At 40.9% G+C, this 14,199-nt stretch overlaps 1 protein-coding gene across 1 annotated transcript in view; it reads right to left on the reverse strand.

Annotated features, from left to right (window-relative positions):
- Positions 1–798: 798 nt before the first annotated feature.
- The window catches only part of CFAP69 (cilia and flagella associated protein 69), a 39,223-nt gene continuing 25,822 nt past the window's right edge, over positions 799–14,199 (reverse strand). Inside the window, exons 16-23 of the mRNA XM_056857092.1 lie at positions 14,035–14,116; positions 11,722–11,914; positions 9,646–9,783; positions 6,182–6,258; positions 3,806–4,003; positions 3,365–3,451; positions 2,632–2,736; positions 799–975 (exon numbers count right to left, since the gene is read on the reverse strand). Of these exons, the coding sequence (XP_056713070.1) occupies positions 799–975; positions 2,632–2,736; positions 3,365–3,451; positions 3,806–4,003; positions 6,182–6,258; positions 9,646–9,783; positions 11,722–11,914; positions 14,035–14,116 (1,057 nt within the window). The remainder of the gene's footprint in view (positions 976–2,631; positions 2,737–3,364; positions 3,452–3,805; positions 4,004–6,181; positions 6,259–9,645; positions 9,784–11,721; positions 11,915–14,034; positions 14,117–14,199) is intronic.

Raw genomic sequence — 14,199 nt, forward strand, 5'->3', positions numbered from 1 at the left:
TGATCATTTCACGGAGGCGTTATTATCTGTTCCCACATGAAGAGTACAGAAGTGCGCAGACCCACCCTTTCAGAACTTTCTCTTCAAAAGCACCACAAGTCAGCATCTCTGTATTGAAATGCTCAGTTCAAAATGTCAGTCCTAGTTTAAAATATGTTTCAGGTAATTTTGACCCTAGCTTTTCCTTCTTTCTCTCTGATGGTTACTAATTCAGGATACTAAATGGCTGGAGTTACAGCTGCTTTTTCTATTCTTCTTCTAAACTTCCCAGTGTGTGAGTTAAAAAGGGACTGAAGATGCACGTAATGAAAATAATAAACTGGTACATGTTTATTTAAGGTTTGAAGTCTTTGTCACATGTCAGTGTTCCAGCATGTCTATTATCCATCTCATTTTGTAACTATTACTGGATTAGAACAAGTGTTTACCGTTGCCACTTTCCCTTTATAGCCTGAGGAGTTGTTTACTTCTTTTTATGCAATGGATGTCTGTCAATGTAAATGTCACGATAGTACTCATAGTTATATGAATCTGTGTTATCGTCCAGTGGCAACAGACTGAAAATTGAGTCAACTCTACAATGATTAGACATAATCAAGCTTTGTGGTGCACTGAATTTATTCATTAGCATCATGATGTCCACATTATTTCTACAACGAAAATAGATTCTTACCTATTGCAAAATGATTGAACAGTTTACTGGTACAAATAGATTAGGCTTAAAATGTACATTTATATATCTGTATAGATCAACTAAAAAAATAAAAGTGTGCTCTCAGGAGCAGGCCTGGATGATATTTACTTTACAGACACTGAATCTTTCTTGAACGGCTCCATCACTTTCACTCCTTTGATTCTTTGTAAGGCTCCTCCACGAATAGGGAGCTTTTTGAGCGCAAGCTCTGTGTCAGCTAACGGCCCCCCAGTCAATTGATGTGGTGTGCTTTCCACTGTTACTATGCGACCAGCTGCAATCTGGAAAAAACAAAACAAAACATCACTCAGTAGTTTGGCGAAATGAACAAGACCTCGGTCACAGAATTTGTTTTACGAACATTTCTTTGGGAAAGCAACATTCTGAAGTTCTCATCAGTTCTTTCAAAATACATCGTGAAAGGAAATGCATAAAGTATATAGTGACGGTTTTCTTGCTTGTCCCTTTGCACTATTTATTACATTTATACCCTGTCTTTCTGACCAGGAACTCAGGGCAGTGTACGTGGTTATTCTGACCTCCATTTTATCCTCACAAAACAGCCCCAAGAGAGGGTGTCTGGCCCATGCTATCCGGTGAGTTTTATATTCGTGGGGATTTGAACCTTGATCTTCGCCACCATAGTCTGATACTCAGATCACTACACCACACTGGCTCTTTGCTGTTCAAAATACTAATTTTAATTGAAGTCTTCTCAAACAGACTCCTTGGATATATTTTTTTGAAAATGAACAATGAGAATTATTTGTACAGCAATGGCCTCAAAAGCTATGGCTGTTCTCTTTATTATGAGAACTTTAAAGGAAAATAGGTAAATGCTGCAAGAAGTAGCCTCTTCCCGCACTTGTTCTTGTTGCAGACATTTAGATCTCAATGTTAAGCAAATGGAATTTGTGAACGATTCTGTCCTATGGACCTGGCCTAAAGTGGCATGCCCTGGGAGAGTCAGAGCTTAGAACAACTGAATGAAAATTTGTCTTAATGACAGTAGAAATGGGACTCAATTGTCCAATCGTCCATCAGGGAGGAGCCAACAGCCCACCTAGATGGAGAGAGTGTCTATGTGAAAAGAAAGAGCAGTTTTAGATTCCGGCAAAGCAAAGCAGCAGACAGACACTGTGGTGTGTTCAGGATCTCCTTCTGGGGTTCCAATGTGGAGTGGAGGGTCTGCTGAGTCTCAACCTGTGCTCTGTCTTTGTACATAAAGCAAATACTACAAAAACATCTTAGTCTCCACTGCTCTTTTTTCCCAAAGTGGGACCCCTGCTACCCCTGGAATTTCTCACCACTCAGAGAAGAGGTGACACATGTAACAAATCCAGTACCTGTATTTCCTTCCATACCTCTCGTGCCACTGCTTTTCTTCATTGGTTTTAGCAGATAAAAAGCTGCCTTACGCTCAGAGCATTATCCATCTAACTCAGCATTCCCTCTTTACTAACAGCTGATCTCCAGGTTCTCAAGGCAGAAAGCTTCTTCTCACCACCTGCTACCTGAAATCCTTTTAGATTAACAGCCCATTCCTGAAGGGGGGAAGCTCCTTAGGAGCTGGCGCGGGGGCAAACACGCTGGTGTCCAGGCGCGGCCAGCCCGCCACCAGCGCAGCCACGCCGGCAGGGCTATCCTGGAAGGGAAAGCCCATGCCGGTGTGTGTGTGGGTGTTCCCAGGGGTGGAGCTGCCTTTAGTATGCCACAGATCTGACCCCCTCTTCAGGATTGGGCTGCCCACCAAGGACTTTTTCCATGCAAAATGAATGCTCTGCTACTCAGCCATGACCAGAGTTTACTGAAGTTGAGGAACACTTGCTGTGTGATGATGTACACGCTGTCTATTCCCAGAATTTTCAGCCCTAAATATATACTTGTAACATTTTAAACGATTTTCATGTCGATAATCTGCTGAAGATTTTACTTACAGTTGTATTTAGTTTTTTAATATCAGTTGGATGGAATGTTGTATTGAGTTGTCTTGCCTTTACTCTAGATTCTTCTATTGATTTTTCCTGAATCTTTTTTGCTTTCTATAAACATTTAAAAATCATTGTTCATGAGTTAGAGATACAGGGTACATTAAAGTAAAATATCTCTTTTACACTTATATCTTTAGCTACAGTTTATGAACAGGCTTGATGTGGTTAGCCATACATATACAGGTGTTTCAAACTTATATTTTTCTAAGTATTTTAGGTACATTTTATGGTGTTACAGATGTGAGCCAAAGAGATAACATATCGAGCTAAATTAAGTATATGAACAAACAACGTATTATATGCAACAGCTCCTTATATGTAAATGATTAAAAACAACCTCCCATTGGCCAGAGTATTTGCGATAGTACAAAATTGAAGGAATCCTTATTTTAAAAAAACTGTGCAACTCGGTGTGCAAACTAGCCTGTTCTCAGTGATTCTTTTTAATCTATTTATCTTGAAGGTACAAATAGCAACATGGTAGTAAAGAATAAGCACCTTTACTTGACAACTTAAAGCAATCTGAATTTTAGAAATTGGCAACATTGCGTTTAAAAATAAAAAAGAGGAGATCCTGTAGCAACTATGCTAGTGTCCGGCTGTACTAAAACTTGTGAGTTACATGATCACAATTCTGGTCGTAATATGCTAAGTACAACATTCTGAAAAGCTTTCTTACCTTTAAAGCCTCATAATTTGATGTCCGGGTTAAGAAACTTTCCCAGGACTTATTTACCATATCCTTCTGCTTATGGAGAGATTGGATCTAGAGTGTGGAATAAAATGAGGAGAAACAGAAAAGCCTTTTACTTTCCAAAAGCGTTCTGTCATGGACTGGTTTCCAGCTTGCAAGTGGATTCTTATTTTTGTGTTTTACAGAAGTTCAGAGCAGCATCTCTGGCTGTGGTGCAGACACCAGTACCAGCTCACCTCAATGTATGCTTGCAGATGGGTCCCCGTTCAAAGGTGGAAATGGGTGCTGTGCGTATAAGCCCCATTAGAGAGATCATCGCCTTTTAGATTTTTTTCAACGAATGACCATTCTTCTTTGTCAATGCTAGCAAAGGAATTTATATCTACCAATAACACACCTCATGTGCACATTTGTTGATTTGCTTACCTTGGCATAATTTTTGTGCTCCTCCTGACGTTCCTGATATTGCTGGCTTTCCAGCATTTCAGTCTGCAGGGACACAACCATCTTTCCAACATTTTCAAATGTTTCCGTAATAACCCGCATTGCTTCCTGATCAGCAGTGACTGGCCTGAACCTTTCTTCCTTAAGTTCTGCATACACTTCACCCCAGATTTCGCCAACCTTTATATACAACACAGAAATTACTGAAAAATCAACCAACCCCTCATTTATTTACCAATGTCTTCAACATTCACTCTCCAAAAGAGATCTCCACAGGTAACTGTATTAAGCATGTCCAAAATTGTCTGTAGATATACTGGTGTTGATATTTCAAAACACAGTTGATAACTCATTAAAAAAACCAGTATGAAATAGCTGTAGGACTATTAGAGAGATGAAGAAAGTAATGTTTGTTCCTTATAGGTCTGCATCAGAAAACCTGACCTATGGATTTATAACACAAAGGCTCAGTTAAGACATGGTGCATAACCAGGGTTTAATTTAACTAACTATGGTTAGTGTGATTGTCTATCAGTGGTTCCCAAACTTTTCGGGCCACCGACCCCTTGGTTCCACAAATTCAACCCCAGCACCCTCTACCCTATTCAACAACACAATTGAAGGGGCCCACCTCTAGCACCCCCTGCTGCCCCCTTGCCTCTTAGTGCCCCCCTAGGTAATCTCACCACTCCAGAGGGGGTGGTACAGCCCACTTTGGGAAACACTGGTCTAAATGCAGTCTAAATGCAAGACAAATGCAGTCTAAATGCAAGACAAATGCAGTCTAAATGCTAGACAAATTTGTCTAAATGCAAGCCACACCACTGTGGTTAGTTGTGTGCATGTGTGCCATCAAGTCATAGCTGACTTAGATCCTTGGAGACACTCATGGCGATGGTTTCTTCCTCAGCCGGCTGGACAAACATCCAAATCCCCTCGGGTGTCATTCCGGGGGGAGTTCGGGAGTCAAACAGCACTCTAAGGGCTGCAGGAATTTCCTGCTCCATGTTCCACCTTTTAGGAACGTGCTCGGGTCACTGGAGGTGTCCCTGTTCAGAGTGTCTCTAGGGTCTCTCAAGAGCTCTTGAGAGACGATGTGCTCAGGTCAGCCATTCTACCGGAAGTCTCCAAGGATCCAGGCTCGGATCTCCTCTACCAATTACCATCTATTGAACTATTTTAAAGATAGGAACTCCGGCATCTGATACCTGAGTAAGTGCCAAGAACTCCCTTTGTTTACGTTCTCACCACTCCTCAGGGGGAGGTACGGCCCACTTTGGGAAACACTGGTCTAAATGCAAGACAAATGCATTCTAAATGCAGGACAAATGATTGTCTAAATGCAAGCCACACCGCTGTGGTTAGTTGTGTGCATGTGTGCCATCAAGTCACAGCTGACTTATGGCGACCCCATAGGGGTTTTCAAGTTTGTTTTCAAGAGATGTTCAGAGGTGGTTTGCCATTGCCTGCCTCTGCATGGGCTGAGAGAGTTCTGAGAGAACTGTGGTTGGCCCAAGGTCACCCAGCAGGCTTCATGGGAATCAAACTTGCTTCACCAGATTAGAGTCCGCTGTTCATGCGGAGAGGGGAATCGAACCAGGTTCTCCAGATTAGAGTCTGCCGCTCTTACACCACGCTGGCTCCTACTATGATTAATTAGACCAGGATTTGAGATTGGTTGATTAATCACAGCAAGTCAACCCAGGATTTGAGATTGGTTGATTAACCACAGCAAGTCTTAATTATGGTTTCACATTATGTACAACCACAGACATCCTGATTTAATCCTGGCTTATTCTTTGGCCGTGTTCACCCAGGCTACCTAGACAAGGAAATCGGCAAAAGAGGATTTTTGTGATTGTTTCTGAGCTGAATCCTCCTTTTGCAAACTAAAGAAGCCACAGTTTCACATGATGCCTAAACTGAAGAAAAGTAGGCAGTTCCTTAAATTAGACAAGCTACTGGGGGTCAACATGAAAGCCCAGAATAATTCTTCTGGTCTTCTAGTCAAACAAGAAATGAATGGATTCTGTAATCTAACACAACTAATTAGAGACCTGATTTTCAGAAATCTTTTCAGAAATTCCATTTGTTGTGGATGTTGATGACAGCACCTTCCAAATTAAAAAAGAGAGATCAAGTTGTCTGCTATTTCACTGACTAAACTTCTTTTAATGGAATTTACACCTACAACCTGCTCCTTGAATGGAAAAAAATCTTTGGCAATTTTAAGAGAGACTAGTTTGTGCTGTAATGAATATGTGGGACAACAGATCAGCGCACCACACATTCTTTGTTCCAAAAACATACTTCTAAATTTAAAAAAAGAAAAAGAAAACTAGATTAAGCTCCACTTACCTTAAAGTCGAGATATCTACGTATGATAGCAAGTGTAACAAAATCCTTTGCAGAAAGGCCAGGCAAATTTTCAAAGCCTAAAGTAAGGCAATAAAAGCAGAATTTGTTTTCTTTTATTAAAATTGTCACAAACGCACTAACTGGCAAATCTGAAAAGTCACCTCACCAAGAGGGCCAGCAGCTTCTGGGTTTGAAACCTTTCACAGCTGTTTGGCAGAGAGAAGTGAATCCTCCCCTCTTCATGTTGCTGCAATGGCAGAAGATGCACATGCCAAACTTCCCCTTACACACAGCTATTAAAGGTGCAGGTAAAGGTCCCCTGTGCAAGCAACGGGTCATTCCTGACCCATGGGGTGACGTCACATCCCGACGTTTACTAGGCAGACTTTGTTTACAGGGTGGTTTGCCAGTGCCTTCCCCAGTCATCTTCCCTTTACCCCCAGCAAGCTGGGTCCTCATTTTACTGACCTCGGAAGGATGGAAGGCTGAGTCAACCTTGAGCCGGCTACCTGAAACCAACTTCCGTTGGGATCAAACTCAGGTCGTGAGCAGAGCTTGGACTGCAGTACTGCAACTTACCACTCTGCGCCACGGGGCTCGGTGGAGATGTACCCTTAAAATCAACCAGTGACAATTGTGCTTTTTTTTGTTGCCATCAAGTCACAGCTGATTTATGGCGACCCCGGTGGGGTTTTCAAGGCAAGAGGTGTTCAGAGGTGGTTTGCCATTGCTTGCCTCCACATTATGACCCTGGTATTCCTTGGAGGTTTCCCATCCAAATACTAGTCAGGGTCAGGGCTGAGAGTGTGTGACTGGCCCAAGGTCACCTAGCAAACTTCCACGGTGCAAGTGAGGATCTGGACCCGGATTTCCCAGGTCCTAGTCCAACACTTTAACCACTACCCCACACTGGCTCTCAGTGACAATCCTAGCCTAGCTCAAATGCTAACAACAGTAGCTCCATGATATTTGAACTCTGTTTATTATGCTGCTTAGGCATTCTAGCTTTTATTTCTGTTGAACCTGCTCAGTGTCTCGGTTCTTGAATTCTTGTTTACACTGCAAAGATTATTAGCACAATCCAGAAATAATGGTTGCTGTCTAAGGAGGCTTCACAGAAACTGTGCTTGATGAAAGCTGTTTTAAACAACAGGCAGCCAACAAGTTATGCTTCAATAGCATTGGTAATTCTTAATAAAAGCTCTCTCAGAGAATATGGGAGTCCAACCCGCTCTTGAAGGCTGCAGGGGAATTTCCTGCTTCCCGATCCACTATTTAGGACCGAGTTGGGGTGCTTTTTGCACTCCAAATCTAAACGACTCTTGGTGTCTCCTGGGAGCCCCCAGGAAACAATGGTGCTCGGACCAAATGCTCTACAGGAAGTCCTGTATTAAGCCTCTCGTAGATTTGGAAGCTGTCCCCTCCGGCACATAGGGGCTACCATTGCCACAGACGACTCTTTGGATTTAGGCTTTGACCTCCTCTATACATTAACATCAAAGAATCTATGAAAAGAACAAGAAGCCTCACCTTTGGAAGTCAGAGTGAGTAAAAAGACACTTTTTGCCTTTATCTTGATTGAGAAGACCTGAATGATGATAAAAACACCTACGAAAACCGGCGACTCCCTGCCCAGCATAACGACTTTTTAAATAAACAAATGCCATTAAATGAACTGACTAAGACCTTATCAACTTGATCAGTGAGTAGACGCAATAAAAGGGACTTTTGAATGACTTTACAACTACCAATTAAATGCTTTGAGGGGAGGGAGGGAGACGAAAACCTCCCCCCCCCCACTTCCGGCTCTCTTTGATTCAATGTCCAGCCACGTCGCCTCTTAAGACCGGAAGATAATAAGAAGGGCTTTGTTACCATCGAAAAGACAGGGCAGATTGGAAGACTTGAAGTGAATCTCCCCCGGTGTAACCATCAAATCGTTCCTACCACTTAACCACCGAGAGGAGACGACGCAGGGTCTATGATACTGCAGTTTCCTGTCTACTTTCTTTTCTTTATCTGTGCCGCTTTGAAGCGTAATTGAGGATATCTTGAAAATTACAAAGCCTGCTTCTATATAAGAATACAAGCAGATATGTCAAACAAGAGGATGGAAGAGATGTTACTCAAACAAATGGACATGTTTGCAGTGCAACAAGATTTAGTCTTTGAAAAACAACAAGCGCTCTCACATCAAGTATTTCAACTAGCTGAGGTGATGAATATCCTATTTAAATCAATTAATGGAAAACTGGACACAATTATTGAGGAGATCCACGATATGAAGACCCAAGATACAACAACAATTATGTCAATGGAAAAAAAAGATTCTACTAAGGAGATGACGATTGAATGCTATGTGGAAATGGTGATAAAATCTGGAAAAAATGACAATGAATTAGAACAATTTATTTTTAAAGAGGTAGCTGCAAGTGACCAGCTGGCAATGAGAGAGAGCAACATGAGAGAATTCAATACCTCTACAATCTACTTGTCTGAGTTACTGCTGTCAGGAGGAACATTATTATCCCAAGAAAACACTTCCTGGCAGCCAGCGATGGAGGGAGACATGACGAAGGATTTTACCAAGAAGCTGCTGGAAATTTTAACAAGAAGCCAATGGATACAATCACTGGGATCTTCTTTTACATTTTCAGAGGCCAGAATTGCAGCTACTATACTGAAAAACGGGGGGGTGGGGATTGGGAAATAAAGAAGGACTGGCAGATCCCCTCCCAAAACAAGATAATGGCTAAGATGATGCTTATTTTTGGGGTGTAAGGGAGGCACGGTGGATTTACTTTGATGAATTTCTAATGGGAAAATTTGTTTATGTATTGATCTAATCCCTTTATTATAGAATAATAGAATGTTATATAGAGACAATGATGATAATATTATAACTAGGTAGGACTTGAAACTGCTTATAGAAGTAGTATAGATAGCTTAAAGCAAGTCTGTATGAGAGAAAATAAGGATTAGAAATTAATTTGAAATGCAAAAGTGTTAACCAGTAGCATTAGTGACTGAAGAAGATGCGGGTAAGTCATATATAGCAGATAGCATTGAATATTATAGATAACATATTCTCAGTAATAGCAATGAGCTTTTTTTGTTACAAGTAGTTACAACTGAATATATTGTTGAGATATGTTTATTTTTGTTGAATTGTAGAAAATAATAAAAATAATTAAAAAAAAATAGCATTGGTAATTCTCTCCCCCTCCCCGGGATCTAAAAATTCCAACCACATTTGTTTATTAACAGGTTGCTAAGCATGACATCATGCAGAAATAAGCGACATGAAACTAATTTTTGCTACTAGCCAATGTTAACCTAAATCACCCAATGAAAAAGGGAAATGAACAACATCAAAAAAGAACGTTTCCAAATCTACCATGTTACAAGCTAGAGCGTATGGAAAGGTCATCACAAAATGCAGGAAAGAGATTCCTGGACTTTACCTAGCTTACAGATTATACAGTAAATCTTCGCTCTCATGTTTTCAGCAACATCCATGATAGCAACGGTAGGGCAACTGGCAGGCATCGGAGTCACTGCTTGATGTGCTTGGAAATGGCCAACTAATGGCCTCCTTATATCTACCAAGAAAAAAGGGCACAGGGATTAGGTTCAGGAATGTCAATGTTTTTACTGGAACACAGCATGCACTTATGGCAATCAAGGGATAAATATGGAGATATACGGAAGCGTGAGACAAAACTATCAATAATTGTGATGCGCATGAGCACACATAGTGGAGGATTATTAATATCTGGCTTGCCTATGTACTGTACCGTTTTAAAAAGTACAAGCGCTTTTGAGACATAAAGTTTGGGTGATGATTAGGGGGAAAAAACTTTGACAATAACCCCCTCCCCCACTTTTCTTAATACTAATAGACAAACAGCTACAACTACTTGCAGTTACTGGTTTTGTAAGCTACTAGACCATTACTGTGTCCAAACTCTGCAAACATTTCAGCATGTTGTTTTAGTCTCATGTTTTTCAACCAACATAAAAGGTTCTTTTTAATGCTTGGCTTATACTGGAAATGTTATTTATGTTTTAATGTGAGAGTCATCCCGAAGGCAAGATACAAATTTAAGGAATCAAATAAATACACACAAACCATGGAATGATCTCTATAATTTGGTAGAGGGATTAGAACAGAATACTGGTTACTTGTTACTTGTGCTATGGCAGTATTTCATTATTTCAGTTTCTGACTGTACAAAATGTTATTTTCTAGGAAAGTGGAAACGTTTAGGGAAAATGAACTCAGTTTGAAATGTGACATGCAAACAGCAGAACTGAGTGAAACAGATTTAACAAGCAAAACTGACCTAATAAAGCAATACTGAGAACTAACAGAGATGCACTTCAGCAGCTAATGACACAAATGTCATCTAGTGGGAAAGCTAATAACACAATAAAGTCTATTCCTACTTGGGATGGATAGATGGATGGATATACACACACACACAAAATGTTATTTGAGTTCTGATTTGGCTTGTTTTGTTGGTAACAAATTTTGTTCAGATTCTTTAATATCATTTTGGCATGTATTCAGAATAGCAATTGTATTCAGTTCAGTTCACTCGGCCTTCAATGGGAAACGTATTTCTGCTTGTACCTTTTCGTCTCTCAACCAATCTGTCTCAAATTATCAGTGTCTTTCACCCAAAAACTCCTCCACTTAAGGTTTCAGGCAGGAAAAAAACCTGCCTATTCAGGAGGCAATCAAAATTTTCACTTGCCAATGGCCTGGGGGGTGGGTGGGATGCTTCAAACATCCAAGCACTCATGCGATTAGGTAACGTGGGGGAAGCAGTGGTTTCCTCCACTTGCTTGCACAATTTTTTTTTGTAAAACAAACAAACAACAAATGATGCACATTGGTCCACCACAGTTCCTTTTTAAAGCTATAATTTAAGAGAATGTTCAAGAGATCTCAAATCCTGAGCTGGCACCTCTTCCAGAGAAACTATCTGTTACTTCACACCATCACACGTGTGTATGTGTGTTTGTTCTCTTGCTCTTTTCAATCAGGGAAAGCCTTAAACCTCTGTCTCTGCTGTCCGCAGGGCAGATGGGCTGCCTGTCACTCAAAGAAGGAGGTCAGATGCTTGGAGCATCACCTTGAAAGTGGAGCTTTACTCCTGCTTGCCTATCACCTGTGTAGCTCTTGTAAGAGAATAGCTTAGCTTAGGCGAACACTGGGATGAGAAAGCCCTCAAAAGAGTGTACTAATTAGTGAAAACACCTGCTGTGCACGGCAATGCTAATGATCTTGTTTAATGTTATTGCTTGATTTATTTTGTCTTTCCCACTCTTGTCAAACAATATACCCATATTTCTTCAAACATTTAACTGTAAAGCCATATCTAACCATAGAAGCATCTACCTGGAACTGAGAACTGCTGCCGTTTACTTAACTTTGATTAAAAAAACCACATTGTAATGAAAAGTTAATTTTTTTGTTCTCTTGAGTTACAATTGTGATGACGATGAACAGCCTTTGATATTCAGGTACTCACCAACAATTCTCCCAACTTTGTCATGTTTCACACCTAACTCCTCCTCCTCTTGTCTCCATAAACCTATTAACAGATTTGCTGCAGTTTGCTCTTTTTTTCCTCTCCAGACATTGATATGAGAAGCAGCTTTAGGGTTGTCACAAAATTCAACGAGTATCCCAAGAATTTGGTTGCAAACGTTCCTCTGGTTCAACTTTACAGAAGGTTAAAATGAGGAGAGAAAATATTACAACTTGTTAAGAAATTCTACCTTCATAATTACTGTGAGAAACTCCAAGTGCTAAACACCCATATCCAGTACCCCAGGGTGTAAAAGTAAGATATAAAGATGGATTTCCCCCATTCATGTGTCAACATGAGTTATTGCTTTGCCTTCACATAGATTGCACAAGTAGAATACTCTCTAATAATTACATGGATCAGAAAGCTGTATGCCATGAAATTGGCTGCCTAGGTTGGTGGTGAGCTCCCCCTCTCTGGCAGTCTTCAAGCAGCAGCTGGACGAATACCTGTCAGGGATGCTCTAGGCTAATCCTACATTAAGCAGGGGGTTGGGCTAGACGGCCAGTATGGCCTCTTCCAACTCTATGATTCTATAATGTCATAGTCAAAATATACAGGCTGTTTCTGCAAATAGTCTGTATAGACACTGCAATCTGTACTTTGCATTTTGTTTGTACATGATCCTGTTTCATAGGCCCCCATTCTCCTCCATCTGTATAATGCTACTATTTAGAATGCTTACAGACAGGGCCTTGTTTGATGGAAGAGAATGCCTGTACAATGTCTCTTTGTAAAAAGTACACCAGTACTCTCCAGAGGGGGCACCAGACGTAGCAAAGTAGGTAAGTTACTTTCCTCTGTATCCTTCATTTCCTCTGCTGCTGTCTTTCGTTTACCGATTGCTACTCTCTGGGATTTACTTCCTTCAAGTAAACTTCCTCCTCATTCGTCAAACCTCCACAAGGGCAAGATGTGCTCTCAACAATCTTGCTCCATCCTAGCCTAGATTATCCTAGTATTTAGTTCCTTGACAACAGAAGACTTTCAGTCTTTCCTAAAGTACCAAGCCTTGTGTGGACTTTATTCCTAAATCAGAACTCCCCCTTCTGCTGTGCACAAAAAAGCTCTAAGCTGGGGTCCCCAAGGTGGCACCCCTGGGCACCATGGCCCCCACCAACACCTTTCCCGGGAGCCAAGCGTTCTAAGAAAATGTTCATTTCTCAAGGCGTCCTGTTCAACAGACCTTATGCCCTAAAAGCTGAAGAGTTACTATTAGTTCTGTACAACCGCACTCCCTGACATTTTGTAGTTGGCTCTGCCGCCATTTTGTAGCTGTAGCTGCTCCCATCACCAGCGGCAAAAAGCTTGGGGACCCCTGCTCTAAGCTAACATTGTTAGCCTGTTTATCTAAGTATATTACCCAATATACTGCATGCACTTTATTAACAGACATTGCCCTTCCTTGTGCCTCCAGTATGAAAGATGAAACCATTTATGTAATTACAAACATCTGAATAAGGTGCATTGATCCCCGTAATGATAGTGCATCTTGGAGCAGATTCCATGATTTCTATAATTTTGGAGCAGATACCTTAATATTGTACAATTCGTTGTTTTAAAAAAATTAAACAGGCCTTCTGAGGCAGCAACATCCTGATCGCTGTGCATACCTAACAATGCCTTTTATGCATGGTCAGCTTTTTGTGTGCAATAAATGTGCATATTTCCCCATCAGATCCCACAGTAAATCTCTGCCAATGGAAGGAATTTCCATTAGTGGAACAGGGCTTCCTCATTCTCCCCATCCTGCTACAGCCCAAAATGCTGCTCCTGTGTTGTCTTTATCTTGATTTTGTGTGTTTGCACATTGTTGTTGCTTTGTTAGCTGCCCTGAGCTAAATAAATCAACCAACAAACATATGTACATGAGGGGCAAGTTGGAGGTCTGCAGCAGGAAGAAGGCAATATCACCCTCCCTTCTGCTAGTGGTAATGGACTGTGGAATCCAACCCCCAGGCTACATGCCTTCCCTCAAGATATCACGCTTGTTCTGAGGATCCTGTATTTTCAAAGCAAAGCGTTACATGGGATAACTGGATCTCTCTTTCTCAGTGCATCCACGATCTTTGTACATGCAGTGTAATTTGCAAGCATCATAGGCACACGTTAGATACATATAGTGATGCAATAACTATCAGGAAGCATCACAACAATGGACATATAGCTGAAACATAGAATCCCGAGAAGAGCCAATAACAAAATATTATTCATACGTTTAGTATAGCTCATAGTTCAAATAATAATACTCACCACCAGCAAATCCAGGAGGAGAAAGAGACCCTCCTTTTCAAGAAAATAGTCCTCTAAAATGGTACAGCCCATGACACAGCACCTTAAATAAAGAGTTCAGCTTCCACTCAAAAACATATGCAAATTAAATGCATTTAAATGCACAATTTAAATATATTGTAAAAG

This window comes from Euleptes europaea, chromosome 11, assembly GCF_029931775.1.
Source record: "Euleptes europaea isolate rEulEur1 chromosome 11, rEulEur1.hap1, whole genome shotgun sequence".
In the NCBI taxonomy this organism is placed as follows: domain Eukaryota; kingdom Metazoa; phylum Chordata; class Lepidosauria; order Squamata; family Sphaerodactylidae; genus Euleptes; species Euleptes europaea.